Genomic DNA, 19,911 nt, shown 5'->3' with positions numbered 1-19,911 from the left:
TTATTTTAATTAATTTTTTTTGATAATAATCCATGTTTTATCTTGTTCATGTCAGGCTTATTAGAATTATGTGCACTAGCAGCAGAATTCAAAACGTATGACATGCTTGATAACCTATACAACAAAAAGTGAGGTTTGCAGAAGATACTTTTACTCACATTTAGCCTAAGTGGATGACCAGGAGGTAAGCGTAAGACTTCACCAGAGTAAATACAGATTTATCACAGGTTTATCACAAAATGTAAACCACTGGTAAGCCTCAAACAAAGAAGGACCAGATTAGAGCTAAAAAAATAAAAAAATAAAAAATAAAAAATAAATTTCACTTAAAAAAAATCCCATGCAGTTCTGAAACATCTTACAGAGAGATAAGATAAATATCAACTTGTACCAGAATGATGGGAAGAGTATTGGGCAAGGAAGGAACTGCTCATGATCAGAAGCATACCAACTCATCCTATGGTGTGGGCATGTATGGATGCCAGGGGAACTGGTTCCCTTGTATTTGATATAAAAAGTGCCGTAATTTCCTACACCGGTTACTTGATTTGGATCTAAATACCTTTTGACCTCATATGTTAATCAATCATACACAAAATTAATTATACACTCACTGAGCACTTTTTTAGGAACACTATATATGGGTAGGGCCTTGAAATAGCTTCAATTCTTCATGGCATGGATTCCACAAGATGTTGGAAACATTACTTTGAGATTCTGGTTCATCTTGACATGATTGCATCGCACAATTCCTGCATATTTTTCAGGTGCACTTTCATGCTGCAAGTCTCACGTTCTACCACATCCCAAAGGTGTTCTACTGGATTCAGATCCGGTGACTGGGAAGGGCACTGAAGAACATTAAACTCATTTTCATGTTCATGAAACCAGTTTGAGATGACTTTTGCTTTGTGACACGGTGCATTATCATGCTGGAAGCAGCCATTAGCAGCCACTAAATTATGACCATAAATTATGCACATGGTCAGCAACAATACTCACAGACGCTGTGGCATTCAAGCAATGACTGGTATTAACAGGCCCAGTGTGTCATCAAACCAGGCTACATTTTTCCAGTTTTTGTGAGCCTGTGCCAACAGCAGGCTTAGCTTTCTATTCTTGGCTGACAGGAGTGGAACCCGACCTGGTCTCCTGATGTTGTAGCCCATCTGCCCATCTAAGATGCTTTTCTGTTCACCACAATTGTGGTTACCTGAGTTTGTGTAGCCTTTGTCAGCTTGAACCAGTCTAGCCATCCTCTGTTGATCTCTCTCTCAACAAGAAGCTGCTTCCTTCCACAGAACTGCCACTCACTGGATGTTTTTCTTTACTGCACCAATATGAGTAAACTATAGAGACTGTTGTGCATGAAAATTCCAGATCAGCATTTACAGAAATACCTGTCTGGCACCAACAATCATACCACAGTCAAAATCATTGAGATCACATCTTCCCCCAACCCATTCTGATGTGAACATTACCCAAAACTGCTGGCCTGTATCTACATGATCTTATGCATTGCACTGCTGCCACACAGCTGGCTGATTATATAATGCATGAATGAATATTAGGAACACTTGCACAACTAAAGTGCTCAGTAATTGGCAGTATATCCAAGATGGTTATTCAAATACATGCCGGATAGTTTCTTTTTCTTAATTATAGATTCCTACTACTTAGTTGATATAGTTTATCAGGAAATGTGGATTTAAAGAGCAAAATGCCACCATACTTTTATTAATTTTACTATTTCAGGGGATTCTTTTGCCTCCTGCCTACATGACCACAAACATGATCTAATAGAGCATACAGCATGTCCTTGTCTTTATAAACCATCAGTAGCAAACAGTGAAGTGGGGAAAAGACAACAGTCCAAAAGAGGGTATTGTGATAATTTTATTTGTACACAAAATACCAGAGATTTAACGTTTGCCACCAACACGAGGAGCGCTGACCTTCATGGGCTTAGCGATCTTCTGTTTGGGTGCAGCCTTGGCAGGGGCCTGTGGGAAAAGAAACAAAACATGACTTCCAGGTTAAAGTTACATTCTTCCCAAAAAACAAACTATAAAGCAAGTGTATTATTGTAAGAAACCTACATTATGCAAGCAATCTGTAACAGGAATTAACCAGCTACTACATATTTAAGATTTGTAGGGCTAAAAAGACACTGAGAACCCATTGCCAGAGGCGGGTACTAGGCGTAAACATAGCCCTTTGTTCTATGCCACCTTATGACACAGAAACGACACAGAGCCGTACTGCAACGCCTCAAGGGGCAAAAACAAAAACCCACACTTGCCATTACCTCATCAGCAAGCTATCCAACACAAAAATTATACTTTTGTGCTTGCATAAATATAAGTCACCCCAAGCTAAGAATTCCAGTCAGATTTTATCCTATTTCCCAGTAAAACCAAATACAGCACATTTTCCCCTTACCTTGGTACTCTGAGTGGACAATTTCTTGGTTGCCTGCTTTGCCTTCTTGGCCTCCTTGGCAGCCCTAAGGAATAGAGAGAAAAGATTCACATAAATAGATACATGACAACTTCACGCCTGGTTTGACAATCAAGTGCACAGATCTTAAACAGTGATCAGTGATCATTACAATTCAGTAATTCCAGTTCAAATGCTGTCCAGAATATGGCTGAAGTGACTCCAAACTAATAATCAGTTTATATAAAACTACACACATTGCTTGAAAACACCAGATGGAAGTGTCAAAGATTTAACCAAGAGCCTGTCGACGTAACTGGCGAAAAACAAGACCCTCATCCGTGATTAATGCAAAAAGACTTTAAAGCAACCCCTTTCTGAACACTTAACACATTCCTTCAGCTTTTAATACAAACAGGGCTTGGGAACGTGATGCAAACATCTCTGAGATGATCCTCCAATAGAATGTGCATTATATTGGCATTTTCAGCCTTTCAGTGGATATTACAAAACTAGCCTGAATTCTCTGTGCAGCTGGGAAAGCGTTACGTGACATTAATTTATATGTGACATTATATGCATACTTAATTAGCCAAGGGTATTCCCCACTCCATGGCAGTGGTGTCTAACACTTCCCCACCTGTAATTTTCACATCATACAGGAGCTGTTACTCTGAGATTAAAGGGTAAATCATGTTTGGTCTCAAAGTTTTGAAAGAAAGAAAAAATTAAATACCAGGTTACATTTAAATACATAACCAGCAAGCGTCATGTTCGTATTTTATTAGCAGGAACAGGTGAAGTGTACAGAGTAGGAAATGTACACAGAACACGGCACTCTTACATTAATACATTTATATTTAACGTTTAAACATGCTTACTTTAATTGTCAGTAACAGTAGGGAAAAGTAAAATCGCTGTGGAGAGCATGTGCCACTGAGATTAATACTAGCTGCACACACTGTACTTGTTCATTTGTAACATGTTCATAACCTTCAAGTGGCTTTAAATTTAAATTGCTGAAAAGAACAGGCACTCAAGCCACACAAAATATGAGAAGATGTTTAGAAACATAAGCATAGCCAGATCATTACATCACGGATTTGGGAGTTCCACATAGTCATCAAGACTAATTTTATCTATACATTGGTGTTTGGTGTATTTGGCAAATATAACACCACCTCCTTTTGATTCAGGTTTAAGCATGACAAGACCTAAGCACAACAAAATCAATCTCCATAAGCTCTCTCAGTGCAAACTTGTTTCACAGTGTGTGAATAAGTAACTAATATAATGGCAGATCAATCACCATGCAGCACAGGGAGACAAATTCCCAACCTCCATATGACCCACACAACAGAATCATAACATGGACTGATGCCTTCAGCAGTAATTCAAAATTCAGGTCCAGTTGAAAGTTTCAAGTTTACAACTTCAGGTACACAGCTACAACAACTGTAAGGTAACCAGCCAACAAAGCTTTAATTAGCAGGTAACATCAAGGTGCAAAAATAAATCACTCGTCCATTTTCTATGGTATTTTGAAACTCAGCCACCATCTTCCATTTCTTTTTTTTTTTCCTTTTCTTTTTTTTCAGTACGGGGGAAAGAAAAAAAAAAAAAATCTAGTTAGGCAACATTAAGGAAAGGTAGACCACACTGTAGACAGAGAGCTACAAATTCAGTAGGACTCGTCAGCCAGTTTAGGATTATTCACAGCACAGCAAAGAAACAGCAAAGAAGTGGAAACTCAGTATAAATGGTACCATTTTAAAAACAACCCACATTTTATTTTTTAATGTGTTTTGGGGAAAAAAATTTTTTTTTTTTTGTTTCCAATTTGGCAGCAACATGAACAAAGCTTGCGTTCAGGTCTTCATGTGCACAATTCATAGAAATATCAAGCACTGACCTGATGGCCTGCTCTCTCTGGGCCTTGCGCACCTCGGGCTTCTGGTTCCTCTTGGCCAGGATCTCAGCGAGAGAGGCGCCAGTGATGGCCCTCTGGAACTTCACAGCACGCCTCGTGCGTTTTTTTGTCACCTCTTCCTGTTAGAGCAAAATGCAAGGAGTCATCAGCAGAAGGCAGCAATCACTCAGTCACTTAGATGCAGGTGATATGACAACACACTGGCCATGCTTAAACTGCTTCTGTATAGCTGATATTGCATTGACATACTGTATTACCACAGATGCAACGTTCAAACTAAAGCAACCCCAGCAGTGCAGCACTATTGTTCTACAAACCCAAAAGTGAAATCTTAAGCATCGTGCTGTGTCTCATATTGCCCATCCCTGATCTGAAGACATTAATTGTATTTGTAACACTAAAGCTGGTTTTAGACTGCGTGATTTCAGATTATTACTCGTCACACTGTATGAGATGAGCCCAAGAAAATCTTGGCCAAATTCTATAATGGACCGTGCAGTAACTGTTCTCCATGCCAGATTATATGATGAAGATTCTAAATTCATAGCTCTATAGATTCAGTAGAGCTGCGATTAAAGGAAATAACTACGTTCTGCTCACATCAATCAGTCTTGTGCAGAAAATGTTTCATTTAGGTTTCGCATACTCTTCCCTGTGAGATTAGCATATCCTATAGCTATATATCCTTAGAGTCCTCCTTTATAGATGCGAGTTGTAGTAGTAGTGTTCATGCTCATTTTAATAAAAAATTTCTGACACCACCAGAAGTTTGTCATCAACTATCTGATCACGATCGCGCTAAATCCAAAGGCCGCCGGTGAGCATGTCACATTATGGGTTCTAAGACCACCAATCTAAACTCGCAACCAAGGAAGAGTTTTAGGATGAAACATCAAGCCAAAAAAAGGTACAGTGTAAACCCTATTTATAGCAGATTTATTTAAGAAAATGAAACACCTCTGAATGCTTCGCAGCACAAGGGATGTCTCATGGATATCAACTCAAAAGGTCTATAAGCAAGTCCATGATGCTGAGTGACTCTCACATGCACCTGCCAGAAGTGAGGATCAGGACACGAGTCGGACTTACAGACTGGCCCTTCTTGTGTTTGCGCCTGTACAGAACGGTCCAGTTGATCTGCCTGGGGTTCCTCTTGGTCAGGAAGGCAGACTCACACTTGGCATTCAGAAACTGGAACACCTGAAGAAGTGGAGGGGAAAAGCAACACTGTTGACAACACGTTACTGATAATACACAACATTACTGACAATACACATTAGTAGTGATGATGCATGGACCAGTTTCTCAAGCAGAACACTGAACACTAAACACTGTGTAAAGCACTTGGCATACAACGTACACAGAAGTTCATAAAACTACGTAGCTACCTAGGCAGCCATTTAAAACCAAAAACAAACTTTCTGCACTGCACACAACCAAATAACTGAGTAAAAATGCTGTCTGTTTTTTATAAAACTGTATTAAAGCAGAAGTCATTGATGCAGCTGGAGGCTTTTAATAACCAACAGGCCGCTGCTATGCTAACTGCCTCCACAGTAATATTACCCAGTGTTTGTTTAAAATAATTCACACCACTACAGCAAACTAACAGCTTAAATCCTCTACGGACAGGCTATTCTTAAGTCTAAATTAAATAAGCTGTGCTGAGAAAACATTACTCCAACAGCCTTTACCTTTCCGTCGATTCGGGCATATCGCCGGCCATGGCCGGGATAAATTTTATACCCACTGAAACTGCACAACTCAACCCTGCAAGTCAGAAATAATACGCTGTTATTGAAGCAATACACTTCTAATTTATCACACGAACCTAAATAAGACCGTATTTTATAGATTTTAATTTAGATGGGTATGGATAAAACAGGGAACACGTACTTCATGGCGGCGAGTGAGACAGGAAAGAGGAAGTGGAATTGTGGGTAGCCGGTTTATAAAGATAGCCGTTTAATAAAAGCGTGATATTTTCGCTAATAATAGACATATCTGAAATCGCACGTTCAATATCAATCTTGGAAAATTGTCGAAAAATAATTTTATTCCTTTATTTATGTAGCCAATCAAAGTAGTGATCGGTTGCCGTGACGCTGACTGAAGCGGGAAGTATGGCGGCGACGGAGGAAGCTAGTGTTAATCATCCTGTCACTCAAATGGCAAAATCCGAAGGTAGGCTTGTGGTATTACTTTCAGCAATTCAGCATAGGATTCCTATACTGGTTCTCGTAAAGCTGGGTTAAAACTAAATGCTGTGTTCGACGCTTTTGGGTGTAATTTTGCGGCGGAAATCGTCATCAGCGCGCGGTAGCTAGTTATCTCACTGACTAGCCTCTGTTATTGTAAACACCTGTAACGCTAACTGACGGTTAGCTACAATATTCTGTGGCTTTAGTGGTTCATTTGACGTTTTATATGTCAGTTAAACGTTATTCAATGCAGCTGCAGACCCGAGACAGTCATTTCCATTTAAAACCTACATCAGCTTAGGCTTTTAGCTCAGTTGTGCTGGTTTGAGTCATGTGGCCTGAGGGATCATGTAGAAGCAGGTCTAGTCGTTTCTACCTTTTGGCCATATGTTCTGACTTGTGTTTATCTTAAGATCCTGGTTTAGTTGACCTTTCAAGTCAAAGCCTCCACAAGCTGGATCCCAACTTCTGTTCACCAGACACCCACACACTCATCTTAGACCAGAACCATATCATCAAACTGGAACATCTGGAGAAGAATGCAGCTGTGCAGCAGGTACCTACACAGAATGTTTTCACCCTGTTTACACACGGGTCACTTCCTGTGTCTTGTGTGTGAAATTGGATCCTGATCAAAATTAGTCTAAAGGACTGAAATCTGACTGCTGCATTGTGCATTATATGCAAATCAGCTCATGTCACTTGACTTCCTGTGTTGTTCCTTGTTTCTCGTTGTTCTATACAAACGATGGTTGCAGAAGGACGTTAAAATAAAAAATAAAAACTGAAATAGAAGGGGCTAATCTCATATGGAGAAGTAGACTGTTCCAGAGTTTCGGACCGGGGATCACAAAGGCGCGATCACCTTGTATTTTAAGTCTCGATCTGGGAACAGAAAGTAAGCCAAGATCACAAGATCTCAGAGTTCTGGAGGGAGTATACGGATAGAGCAAATTTGTCAGATACTTGGGGGGCCAAATTGTTGAGTGCTTTTTAAACATAGAGTAGAATTTTAAAATCGATTCTACGTTTAACAGGGAGCCAGTGCAATGCAATAAGATGGTTGCAGTAGCTAGGAATTAATTTCAGACAGGGATGTGGAAGGAAGTTAAAATAAATTTAGGAAATGTGCTAAATAACATCACTGTGAGATCTCTATTATTTAATTTACAAGTGTGATGGACTCATTCAATTTGGGTGGAAGCCAGACAATAGTCGAAGCCATGATGGTTCAGAATTGACCATTTAATCATTTAAGGCTTGATGTACCATCAGCTGATCTTGCTATATTAATAGCATTAATAGGCATAGTTAATAAAATACCCTTATTGCAGGTCTAATAAAAACGATCAAAATAACATGCTATTAATAGGGGTAATGACATCTTACCTTTATAACATCAGATCTAGGGTATTTTTTTTCTCCTTCTGCCTTTAATAGGTTAAATATGGAGGAATCATAAAGATGATGTTTAGTTGACCTTTTAAAAATATCGTTATAGTGCAATTACTGCACCAAACACGTATTTGACATGCATATATTCAGCTGCGCTGAATGAGTGTATGTGTGTACGACCCACGAATATGCATTTGGAACATTCGTAATATATTTCAGGGAGGGTTCAAACCCGAAATGCCCCCATGTACACCTGCAATTTATTATTTTTTTGATGGTACACAGTTCTCTTTCCTTCTTCATTAACAACTGTGTTTTCACTTTCTCCCCCTGAACAGCTGTCTGTTGCCTGTAATCGGCTAGTTCGCATGATGGGCGTGTCGAAACTTACACAACTGAGGGTCTTGAACCTCCCGAACAATAGCATTGGCTACATCGAGGGACTGAAAGACCTGGTGCATCTCGAGTGGCTAAACTTAGCAGGAAACAACATCAAGGTACACACAGTAACAGCCATTTGAGGAAAAGGCAATCTGCTGTCTGTGTTTGGCCTCAAATCTTCAGGCTTCTGTATTCTTTCAGGTCATAGAGCAGTTGAACAGCTGTGTAGCGCTGCAACATCTGGATCTGTCTGACAACAACATTTCTCACACCGGTGACCTTTCAAAGCTCTCTGCCTTAAAGGTGAGTGTCAGAATATTTACAATATGGCTAAACAGTACAAAACTGATGTGGCAAATTATAAAGCATTTATAATTCAGTGTGTTAATAGAGTGTTTCATTTTTCCCCAGACACTTCTTCTCCATGGCAACATTATCACAAGTCTGCGTACTTCCCCCGCCCATTTTCCTCCGAACCTCACTGTTCTCTCATTGGCTGAAAATGAAATCCGGGACCTCAGTGAGGTTGTCATGAAGTTATCCATTCTTATTAACTCGTAGATTTTGTAGAAGAGTTTGCGTTACCCATGGTCACTTTGAAAATGTCTCGTTCAGGTGTCCTACTTAGCATCTCTCCACAACCTTGAGCAGCTGTCGATCATGAACAACCCGTGTGTGATGGCTACGCCCTCACTGCCTGGATGTGATTATCGTCCGTATGTTGTGAGCTGGTGCCTCAATTTGAAGGTGCTTGACGGATATGTGGTGTCACAAAAAGAAGGGTGAGTAATTTATTTATACGGAAGGCTGTTAAGATCTGACCGTTGTGTGGCATGGGATTTAAAGGGAAAATTCTCCCTGAGCGACTTGCATATCAGTCTTTCTAATTAGTACTTAATCTTCAAGAGTACCCAGTATTTATTAGCTAATGAAATTCTTGGCTTAAACCTCTTTAATTGGCATGTTGGTTTATTTTCACTTTGGTTAACTGTTTCCTTCATTTTTCACAATGGTGTTCGAGAGCCTGCTGTTAGTGGTGCCAGTGTAATTTAGTCCTTGCTTCATCTCTACCTAAAGAGAGCGATACAACAGCCTTTTCAAGTCAATTCAAATCAATAGAATTCTATTTATATAGCAATTTTAACAGTACATATTGTCACAAAGCAGCTTTACAGAAATTCAGATAAAAATCTGGATCCCTAATCAGCAAGCAAGTTCTTGACAAGGAAAAGCTCCCTGAGACAACATGAAGGAGGAACCTAGAGAGGAACCCGAATCCACAGACAACCAGTGCTCTTCTGGGTGACACCAGATAGTGTAATTATAAATAATTACAGTGTACAGGTGTAGAAGAGTAAATAGTACTGTGTTGAAAGGATGTTCAATATGAACATATTATGAATATGTCCTGGGATGTCCAGCTCTCTCACCTCCTCAAATACCAAAGCTTTGACTTTCACGCTAATACCGCCACCAACAGCATAGATTACTAACTATCCAAGCAGAGTTTCTGCTATAACGCAGTGCAACTGTGTCACATAGCTGCATGGCTTTCTGGAACTTTGAGTCCAACATTTTGAGTCCCCACTATGCATTGGATTTCTCATTATTATGACATTGAACTTTGCTGGAAAATGATGACTAAGAAAATAAGCTCTAACAGCGAAACCTGGCCATTATCCTTTATGTGAGAGATTACTGAACATTTTTTTCCTATTAAACATTATTGTAACTGCACAACCAATGCCCTCTTGACATCACCAGCCAAGAATCACTAAGAATTAAGAACTAAGAATCACTAAGAAGCACTAGAATCACTAAGCACACGACAAATATTTCAATACAAACACATTTAATGTGTTTCTGGGTGGACTTTTCCTTTAATCTTAAGATTCCTTTTAGTCCAAGTACACCATTACACTATACCATTTTTAAAAGCTGTATAATTAGGTTTTTGTTGTTGTAAACATTAAGTTTTGCTGTAAGAGGCTATGAAGTGACTTCTTTGACTTATTTATAACTCCAGGCTTAAAGCAGAATGGTTGTACAGCCAGGGCAAAGGCCGTATGTTTCGCCCTGGACAACACATACAGCTAGTCCAGTACCTGGCTTCCACGTGCCCCTTGACCTCCACATCCTCACTGCAGTCGGCTGAGGATGCCAAGCTGGAGAGGATCCTCAGCAAACAGAGGTACCACATCGATTAGAGACTTATTAGAGATGTATTTCAACTTTAATTAATTATATTTGAATTCCAGTGGGTCAAAAGTTTTTATACACCAAGTTGACAGTCTCTTTAAACAGTCTGGAAGATTCCAGGAACTAGTGTAATGACCTTTAGAAGCTTTTGATTGGCCAATTGTCATAATCAGAAGTTAACTAGGAGCACACCTGTGGCTGTTACTTTAGACATAGTGATACCATGGGAAAATCCAAGCAATTCATCCAAGACCTACGAAAAAAAATTGTGGACATCCACAAGTCCGGTTGCTCCTTAGGAGTAATTTCCAAACAACTGAATATACTGTGAACATCTAAACCAACAATTGTATGCAAATATAAAAATCTTCGGACCACGCAGTCACTGCTTCGTTCAGGCAAGAGGCACAAATTAACTCCCGGGGATGCACAAACTTTGGTCCGAAAGGTTCAAATGAACCCCAAGACAACAACAAAGGAACTGGTGAAGGTAGGTAGAAGTTGTAGGCATCAGGTACCAAAGTATGTACAACCACCATTAAGAGAGATCTATATCGCCATGGCCTGAAAGTCTACGTGAGAGGAAGAAGCCCTCATTCTAAGACCAGCATAAAAAAGCCTGAAGTTTGCAGGTGAACTGTGAAGCATGGGGGCATCAGCATCATGTCGTAGGGGTGTTTTACTGGAAAAGAGACTGGTGCTGAAACAACACCTCAAGACATTAGCCAGAAAATTAAAACTTGGTTGTAACTGTGTCTTCCAGCAAGACAGTGAGCCCAAGCATACCTCCGATGTAACAAAGTGAAAGTACAGGAGCGGCCATCACAAAGTCCTGACCTGAGTCCCGTAGAAACTTTGTGGACTGAACTGAAAAAGTGTGTCTGTGAAAGGAGGCTCACAAACCTGACTGAGTTACACCAGTCCTATCTGGAGGAATGGGCAAGAATGCGGAAGGCTGCCCCAAGCAATTGATTCAAGTTAAGCAATTAAAAAGCAATGCCACCAAAAATACTAACAAAGTGCATGTAAAATTTTGACCAACTGAAAATCTGATATGTTAAATAAAAACTGATATAAAGCTGTCTCTTAGATATAATTTTGAAATTACCTCTTATGTAAATACTCAACATACCTTTAAAGTAGATGATTGACAACACAGGAAACATATAGTAATGTCAAATGTGTGGAAAAATTGAGTTTCAATGTCTTTAGGTGTATGTGAATTTCACGTGTAATTTCATAATAAAGAAAAACTTAAGCTGTTTGGTTGGCTGTGATGCCTTGCTAGTTTTCATTCTTTAGCCACTTTATAACTTCTTTTTCAGGTTTTTAATACTGTAACTTTAAAGCAGTACTCTTCCTCCCCCATGTGTTCATGCAGGCAGCACCAGAAACAGCTGCTCCAGGAAGGTCAGTACGATTCCCCAAGTCCTCTTCACCCGACTCAGCTGGATGTGGATCAGCACTGGACTGATCCAGCTCAAAAAGGAGCAGCCACAGCCACAACCCAGGTTCTTAATGTCATCAGTCAGTCAGGTTGGTACACAGTCTCGGGTTTAACACATACCAGTGGTGTTAAATGTATAACATGAAGAGGACTGCATTGTTTGGTATTTATCCTGTTCAACATACCATTATCACTCATGAAATGTCTCATAATTAATTATCAGGTGTGATTAAGGAATGTTTTATGGGTTTTGAATCTTTTCACTGCATAGTGTATGTGTTATTACCACAAACAGTAATGTTGACGTTTCCCTGTAGTGAGAAAAGCCTGGCAAACACATTTACTCAAAACTCATAAGGACATGAATTGACAATTAGGACAATAAAGAATTCTATTAATAAACATATAAAATACACTGTCAGACAATAAAAAAATAAGCAATATAGTAAAAGCCTTTCCAGTTACTTACACTATTCATAATGTTTGAGGTATCTGCTTGTGATCATACCGACACGACTACACTGCTAACACAGAAATGTGTCCCTTGAAAGTGCAGTTCCCTTTTTGAAAGGTCAAATTAAGCTGATTTTACACTGTATGTATGTGACTGTATGTCACATACGAAAATCAAATATCTTGAAAGAATTCTTTGTCATGAGTGCCTGGCTTAAAACACATAATGTGACATGCTCACCAGATGACAAAGTCCTGGCACTGTCAGAATTTTTTTAAAAATCTAAATCCGCTAGGATTTTCTTGTTAGCAGTGTTCCTACCTCTGAAACAGGTTTTCTGGGGTTTTTTTTCCTCAGTACAGGAAAATTATTGCCTGTAGTAAAGCACACGGGTTGAAAGATACTAGATTATTAATTTAACTGATGGACAACACTAAGATCTGCTGTCCTTTATAATTATCTACAGTAAACTGTGCTAAAGTGGTGATCACTGCTTCCTCTTTCATTTTTCACTAAAATAGTTAAGGACTGTTGAAAAGGAGGTACATGGGAAATAAATGCAAAACAAAACCATACAACGTCTGTTTCACTTACATCTGTCCTCTACACACTTTCTTTCTTTCTGTTCATTGCTGATTATGATAGAAACTTCTGAACCAGCTGTCCGGGTGAATACTTGGATGGCCAATACATCATCAGCATACATCCTAAGTGCCGTTCACACCCCTTCACGTGGCAAAGACAGTCTGGTACTGGAAGACATGCAGACGGATGAGGAGAAGCTGCACGGCAGCCTGCTCTCCTCAGAGTCCGCCTTCCTACCTGTGAGCTCTGTCGTGCACTCACCGTCGCCCCCTGACAGTGAGGAGGAAGAGCTTGACGAGCCTGATTCACTGGCTCCTCCAAATCCAACCCGAGCTCATCCTCAAAAGGTGGAGACGGCAACAAGCTTTCATCTTCCTCTCAGTCAAAATCACTTGCAGACAAACATTACAGACCACACAACAGAGGAAGGAGAGCACTTGCTATCTGATAGAATGGTTCATTTGCAAGTCAACAAGGTCACAAATGCCACAGAGGCAGGTGCTGAGCTGAGAAGAGCAAGTGCTAAGGTGGCAGAGTGCCATTCAGGTGAAGCAGCTGTGAAGATTCAGGCCTGGTGGAGGGGATACTGGACTCGACAGAAGCACCCACAGGCCAAAGAGGTGCGCTGTGAGATTCGCCTACGCCGACTACAGGATCACATCGTCTACCTTACAGCGGAGCTGGAGAGGTAGAAAACTACAATCGTTTATAGATTTATAGAAGTTTTGCTTATACCACAGCACTGCTGAATTCTCGAATGCGATCGATCAGAAGCAGCTCTGATAGTAGTTCTGACTGCTCACGGGTTTATAATAATGCTCTTAGCCAAAGGTATGTGGACACCTGACCATCACACCCATATGTGGTCCTACCCCAAACTCTTGCCGCAAAGTTTTAAATGCACAATAGTATAGGATGTCTTTGTATGCTGTAGCATTACAATTTCCCTTCACTGGAACTAAAGGTAGTGAATTGGTACGCTGACTGCGCACCAGGCCTTCTCACTTGACAGCAGTATCCAACCTCACTAATGCTCTTGTGGCTGAATGGGCACAAATTCCCACAGCAGTGTTCCAAAATGTAGTGGTAACCCTTCCCACAAGAGTGGAAGGGGCGGGGCAAATTCCATGTTTATGCCCATGGTTTTGGAATGGGCACATATGGGTGTATTGGTCAGGTGTTCACATACTTTAGGCCATTTAGTGTATATTTTTTGTTTATATAGCAAGTACTTATACAGACACTTGTATGCTAGATCCTTCACGTAAGCAAATACTGTGGGGTGTAAATGTTGGTATGGTGAAGGTTTGTGTGAGGAAACATTTATTTGGAATTTTTAGCTTTCAGCGGTAAACCTGTAACTTTAGGTTTTTCCAACACTGGAAAGTTTTCTGGACAGAAGGGCATTGAGGTTTTTTGTAATATGACGAACAGCATTTTATTATAAACTTCAAGGCAGATGGAAAAACAGAGGGTGATAATGAATGACTATTTATAGCTATAAGATGATAAGAGAATAAGTGATAATAGGAACTAACTACTTTTAAGTGCATTCCACAACATTAAACATCACTGTAAATGCTTAAAATCTATGATGTGTCCTTCTGTAATGAATTAAAAAATGTTGGTTTTGGCAACACAGTGTTGCTGAGTTATAGGAATAAAAGAGAACAGGGAACAGGGAAGTGCTGTTATGAGGACAATAATCAACTTTGGGGTGGTAACAGTAACTCTGCTTCAGGCCGCATCAGAGCCCCCCTCTGTGATTATTGTCATGTTTAATTCCTTGCTTATTAAACATGTATCTCAAATACTTGTTCTGCATTTCTGTACATGTCTCTCTTGTCTGTAGGGTGCAAAAGCAGCAACAGGAAGAGAAGTTGCAGAGGATGATCCAGGAAGAAGCTGTGAAGTTCCTCTGGAAGCAGGTTAGCATTAATCTCTGCTTCTACACACTTTTACACACATACACATTTTATTCTTCGCTTGATACCATTTTGTCTACTAAAAGGTAACTTTTAATGAGACTGTATGGCCAAAATAAGAAGTTTAGTCCATCATACATTTTAGTCACTAGCCTCTAGAGCATGATTTCTAATGGTGTAAACCTCAGGCTTCCACACAATACAATACGATGTGGACTTTTAAGGCAACAATTCAATATTTGATAATACCACTGAATCTGATATAATACGATACGATTTGATTTAGTAGCCTTTAATTGATATATGACCAACTTAGTTCAGCATCTATGGTAGGTCTACAATAATTTGTGAATGATGATGACGTAGAGAAGGACTATTTTAATTATCAGTTAAGGGCAAATCACCTTGGTAGCCTAATAATATGAGCACTGTGATTCAGCCGTAGGCCGGAGGTAATCACAGCCATGCTGATATTCAGTACAGCAGCACGATTGCGAGTGTGATTTAAGTTGTATAAAAGCAATATTGCACTAGCAATCATGCGGTTATACGGAATATCGGCATGGCTGTGATTACCTGCCGCCTTGTGCTTACGGACAAATCACAACCGTGCTGATGTTCAGTATAACCGCATGATTGCTAGTTTCGTATGTGGCCATAATGTGTCTGAAATGTCACTTACGCGATAGTAATTTCTTGTTTATAGAACTTAATATCGCCTAAGTGACATTTCAGACACAATATGGCCAGATGTTCTGTTTATTTTTGTTCTGCTAGTGGAAATCAGTCCTGAAGAAGCCACAAACACTTTATAGCCCGTTGACTAGCTGGCTCGCCAGCTCACATTGAGCTGTACATTCCCATTAAAGGTGCTTTCAGTAAAATTGGTGTCCCTTCTTCCTTTTCATCTTCATCTAACGAGCTTTCATATTTTAAGTCAAAAGTTATATTAGCCACACGCAGACATCATGTGCCATGTCCACTGATGCTAGGAAGCAGAATTTTACGTGGCAAACACACACAAGCAGAGTGATACACACAGTGAACATCCCAGTACAGTTATAGTAAATATAGGCACTCTTTGAACACCAAATTGCTTCTATACAACAGTTCCATAAACAAGAAAGTAATTGATATTTCAAACAAGAGTCATTGACATTTCAGGCACAGTATTTGTATATTTGCTCCATCAGAGAAAAAAGTTCTTAAAGAAGCCATAGCTGGAAAGAGCATTGCGTCATGCCGCACAAAGCACACACTGACTAACAGTAGTAAGTGTAGTAACGGTTAGGCAGTAATTGTAGTAATGGTTTCAATAAAATTGACTATTGCTAGAATTGGAATTTTATGTAGTAAACACAGACAAGCAGAGTACTACAAACAGTGAAATGTACCAGTGCTGTTATAATAAATATCAGCGCTCTTGGAACGCTGCTTGTTCAGTCAAATTAGTGGACCAGGAATAACTGTTGTATAATCACGAATAATTGATTTATTATTGTTGCATTGATTCACTTCAGTCGTTATTTTATATCGATGCCGCAATTCAAATCATCTGTTTGTAACACCCCTAGTGATTTCCCAATCTGAATACTGAAAAAAGACCTTCCTAAGGTCTTTGGTATCTTCACTGTCACCTTTCAACTGAATTGTCATCATCAAGATAAGAAAAAAATTTGCAGAAATAACATCTCTTTCTCTCCTCATTATAGCTTCAGGCCATGATGGAGTGGCAGTGTTCAGTGCAGGAGCAGCTCAGCTGTTTATCCCCGTCGCAGAGCATCGCTGCTGGTCCCATTCCTGCCAGCCCTAAAATCACAGCTCTCCCTATGCGGAGTGAGGTCTCAATCCCTGAATCAGGCTTTCATTCTCCTGGTGAACAGCAGGGGGCGCTGGAAGACAGTATGAGCAGCGCAGCTACAGCAGACTCCCCTGAAACAGTCCGGACTTTGCAACCTACAAGTTCACCTGGAGCAGGGGCAGATGGGGACAGTCAGGATGGCAGCTTGCTGGAGCAGTACCTCTCTTCCGTGCAGCGCCAGGAAGAAGAAGAGGAAGATGGAGAAAGGTGCACTTCACTGCTCTCTCCAGTTCACGGGTCAGAGGCATCTTCCTATCCTGATGGAGTGGATGAAAGACAAGAGAACACTCTGTTGAAGGCAGAGTTGTGAAAAATACTGTTAGAACAGTTATTTTTGTCTTTTTATTCATTATTAGCATTTATGGGGAGGTGCTGAGTATTGTGTTCTGGCACTACATCAGAATCTGTGTTCACGAAGGATTTCAGGATATGAGCAGTTACACACTTTTCTAAAGTATTCTGGATATCATCAGTACTTGTACACTGACCAACACCAGTGTTACTAATAACACATAAGATTTTGAATCGGATATTAAAATGTATTTTTGTACAGAATATTTAATTTTCCCAACCTTATTTTTGTAGACATGAAATAAAAATATAAGTGAAAGAATAGGTTTTCGTAGGTTTTTATTTAAATGGATCATGACTGTTTGCCTGACACTTGGCAAACCTACACTGCCTGGCCAAAAGAAAAGTCGTACAATCTAATATTTTGTTGCACTGCATTTAGCTTTGATTACGGCACACATTCGTCGTGGCATTGTTTCAACAACCTTATGAAACTTCACAACATTTATTTCCATCCAAAGTTGCATTAATTTTTGGCTGAGATCTTGCATTGAGGACAGGAGAGTCTAACCACTCCGTAAAGATTTCTCTAGCACATCCCAAAGACTTTCAATTGGGTTAAGGTCAGGACTCTCTGGTGGCCAATTCATGTGTGAAAATGATTCCTCACGCTCCCTGAACGACTCTTTAACAAGTTAAGCCTGATGAATCTTAGCATTTTCATCCTGGAATATGCCTGTGCCGTCAGGGAAGAAAAAGTCTATTGACGGGATAACCTGGTCATTCAGTACATTCAGTACTCAGCTGACTTCATTTTATTGCCACACAATGAGGCTGCGCCTAGACCTGACCAGCTGATGCAACCCCAGATCATAACACTGTCTCCAGAGTTTTGTACAGTAGGCACTATGAATGACGGGTGAATCACTTCATGTGCTTCCCTTCTTACCCTGACACACCCATCGCTTTGGAATAGGGTAAATCTGATTTTATCAGACCACATGACCTTTTTCCATTGCTCCACAGTCCAATCTTTATGCTCCCTAGCAAATTGAAGTCATTTTTTCCGATTATCCTCACTAACAAGTGGCTTTCTTGTGGCCACAGAGCTGTTTAGTCCAAATCCCATACGTTCTCATCATATTGTGCGTGTAGAAATGCTCTCACTTTCACTATTAAACATAGCCGTGAGCTCTCCTGTGGATTTTTTTACAATGTGACATCACCAAGCGTTTTAAAGATCTCCGATCACGATCATTCAAGATTTTTTTCCGACTACATTTCTGCTGTAAAGTTGATGGTTCACCACTATCCTTCCAGGCTTTAATAATGCACTGGACATTTCATAACCCAGTTCCAGTGATTTCAGTGATCTCCTTAGTTGTTTTCTTTGCTTGATGCAGGCCAACAATTTTCCCCTTTAGTAACATCTTTTCCACGACCATGGGATACGTAATCTGCCATGGTTGTTTAAGAAATGAGAAGCTGCACACTGCATCAGTTAAGGTTAAAAGAATTGTTGCCAGCTGAAACATATTAATCACTGCAGTAATGATCCAATCATAGGCTCTTAAGTATTTGCTTATTTAAACCCAAACAGCGACCTTTTTTTTGGCCAGGCAGTGTATATACTGTGTTACATACTGTGTGTCATGAAAATGTCTTTGCAGTATTTTATAATGATACCTTCGCCATATTTCCCATGCCAAACAAAAATATAGGATCTGATTTACTCACTTGTGTCATGGGTTGACTAAAAACAGGTCCTAGCTAATTTCCCCTAATTTGTGACCTTTAAACAGTTGTTTTCAAGTCCAGCCCTGAGGACAGCCTCCTCTAACACAGCTAAATCAGCTGATCATGACAAACGTGTTCAGACCTGAGAAATCACCTACACGTGCTCTATATGATACCCAGCTCTGGTTTTGAAAACCACCACCACATTTAAATATTTTCAGCTGTCTGAACTTATGAAAGTCTTTCTCTAGTTGAAACCTAGAAATTAAATCTGTTTGAGGCAAGTAATGTTTGTACGGTATGTTTAGAAATGCCACATAGTGCATACATTATTACTCTCTTTTCTCTAATAAACAAGTGTACATATACATGCAAATAGCATAACAGCTTCAAAACAATCATTCAGAAAGTTTCAGGCTTCTGTGGTTTATTTATGGAAATGACCGATTCTGTACTTACCTGTGCTCTACAGAACTGCTACTTCTTATTTTTTACATGTTACAAGCCTAAGATTATTCAGCATGTTTGCAGACTGAACACACTGGCAGTTGAAATGCCTTTGCTGTAAATACTTGTTTGTGTAAATTAGGTTTACTACAGTATATCATCTATCAGATTTTTGTGTGCCATTTGAAATCAGTTTCTCTTGATTTTACACTATTTATTTTTCTAACTGTGTTTTAGGAATGCACTTTTGAGAATAAAATATGTTGAAAAGTCTTACTTTATGTCTGAACACATTTTTTTGCTATATAGTGTGTATAGATTTGGCCGTTTTGTTGTCATGTTGAGAGCACAGAGAAGAATAGCTAATCATGAAATCGTACAATACGCAATAATAATTCTGTCAAATTATATATGCATGCTGGAACAAATTACCCATAATGCATTATACTGTTTGTAAGTTAGCGTTAGTAGAACCCCATTAAAAAAAAAAAAAAAAAAGTCCTACAATTAGATGATAAACTGTAGTACTCTTTTTCTGTTTGCTCTTTTTGTTCTATAAATAATGATCTGCTTTTTGTTTCCTAAAGAGATAACATCTGGAACCTTTTCTGCTAAACAA

General features: G+C 39.6%; 2 protein-coding genes and 1 non-coding gene across 3 annotated transcripts; 1 reads left to right on the top strand and 2 right to left on the bottom strand.

The window, feature by feature from the left end:
* Positions 1 to 1,878: 1,878 nt before the first annotated feature.
* Positions 1,879 to 6,327, bottom strand: rpl24 (ribosomal protein L24). The gene is made up of 6 exons (XM_026932033.3): positions 6,266 to 6,327; positions 6,064 to 6,139; positions 5,459 to 5,569; positions 4,352 to 4,488; positions 2,443 to 2,506; positions 1,879 to 2,003 (listed from the first exon to the last, which is right to left on the bottom strand). Exons 1-6 carry the CDS (start codon positions 6,268 to 6,270, stop codon positions 1,923 to 1,925), a joined length of 474 nt encoding a protein of 157 aa, XP_026787834.1. The 5' UTR covers positions 6,271 to 6,327; the 3' UTR covers positions 1,879 to 1,922.
* On the bottom strand, positions 2,151 to 2,283 carry LOC113537770 (small nucleolar RNA SNORA17). The gene has a single exon (XR_003403794.1). It is a non-coding gene; the product is annotated as a small nucleolar RNA SNORA17 (small nucleolar RNA).
* Positions 6,328 to 6,425: 98 nt separating the features above from the next.
* Positions 6,426 to 19,569, top strand: cep97 (centrosomal protein 97). The gene is made up of 11 exons (XM_026932032.3): positions 6,426 to 6,553; positions 6,984 to 7,126; positions 8,304 to 8,462; positions 8,548 to 8,649; positions 8,758 to 8,871; positions 8,962 to 9,128; positions 10,373 to 10,537; positions 11,927 to 12,081; positions 13,092 to 13,719; positions 14,884 to 14,959; positions 16,669 to 19,569. Exons 1-11 carry the CDS (start codon positions 6,493 to 6,495, stop codon positions 17,125 to 17,127), a joined length of 2,229 nt encoding a protein of 742 aa, XP_026787833.3. The 5' UTR covers positions 6,426 to 6,492; the 3' UTR covers positions 17,128 to 19,569.
* Positions 19,570 to 19,911: the final 342 nt, after the last annotated feature.

The sequence above is a fragment of the Pangasianodon hypophthalmus genome, chromosome 26 (genome assembly GCF_027358585.1).
Source record: "Pangasianodon hypophthalmus isolate fPanHyp1 chromosome 26, fPanHyp1.pri, whole genome shotgun sequence".
Classification (NCBI taxonomy): domain Eukaryota; kingdom Metazoa; phylum Chordata; class Actinopteri; order Siluriformes; family Pangasiidae; genus Pangasianodon; species Pangasianodon hypophthalmus.
This window is presented reverse-complemented; position numbering and strand designations above follow the sequence as displayed.

Bases quoted from the DNA above. Each gene is read 5' to 3' on its own strand.
- cep97 (XM_026932032.3), top strand. From the start codon at position 6,493: ATGGCGGCGACGGAGGAAGCTAGTGTTAATCATCCTGTCACTCAAATG. The intron at 8,872-8,961 runs GTTGTCATGAAG...TGTCTCGTTCAG, and splicing joins AAATCCGGGACCTCAGTGAG to GTGTCCTACTTAGCATCTCT. The intron at 10,538-11,926 runs GTACCACATCGA...GTGTTCATGCAG, and splicing joins AGGATCCTCAGCAAACAGAG to GCAGCACCAGAAACAGCTGC.
- rpl24 (XM_026932033.3), bottom strand. The intron at 5,570-6,063 runs GTAAAGGCTGTT...CCACTTCTTCAG, and splicing joins ATGCCCGAATCGACGGAAAG to GTGTTCCAGTTTCTGAATGC. The intron at 2,507-4,351 runs GTCAGTGCTTGA...TCTATTCCTTAG, and splicing joins CAGAGAGAGCAGGCCATCAG to GGCTGCCAAGGAGGCCAAGA.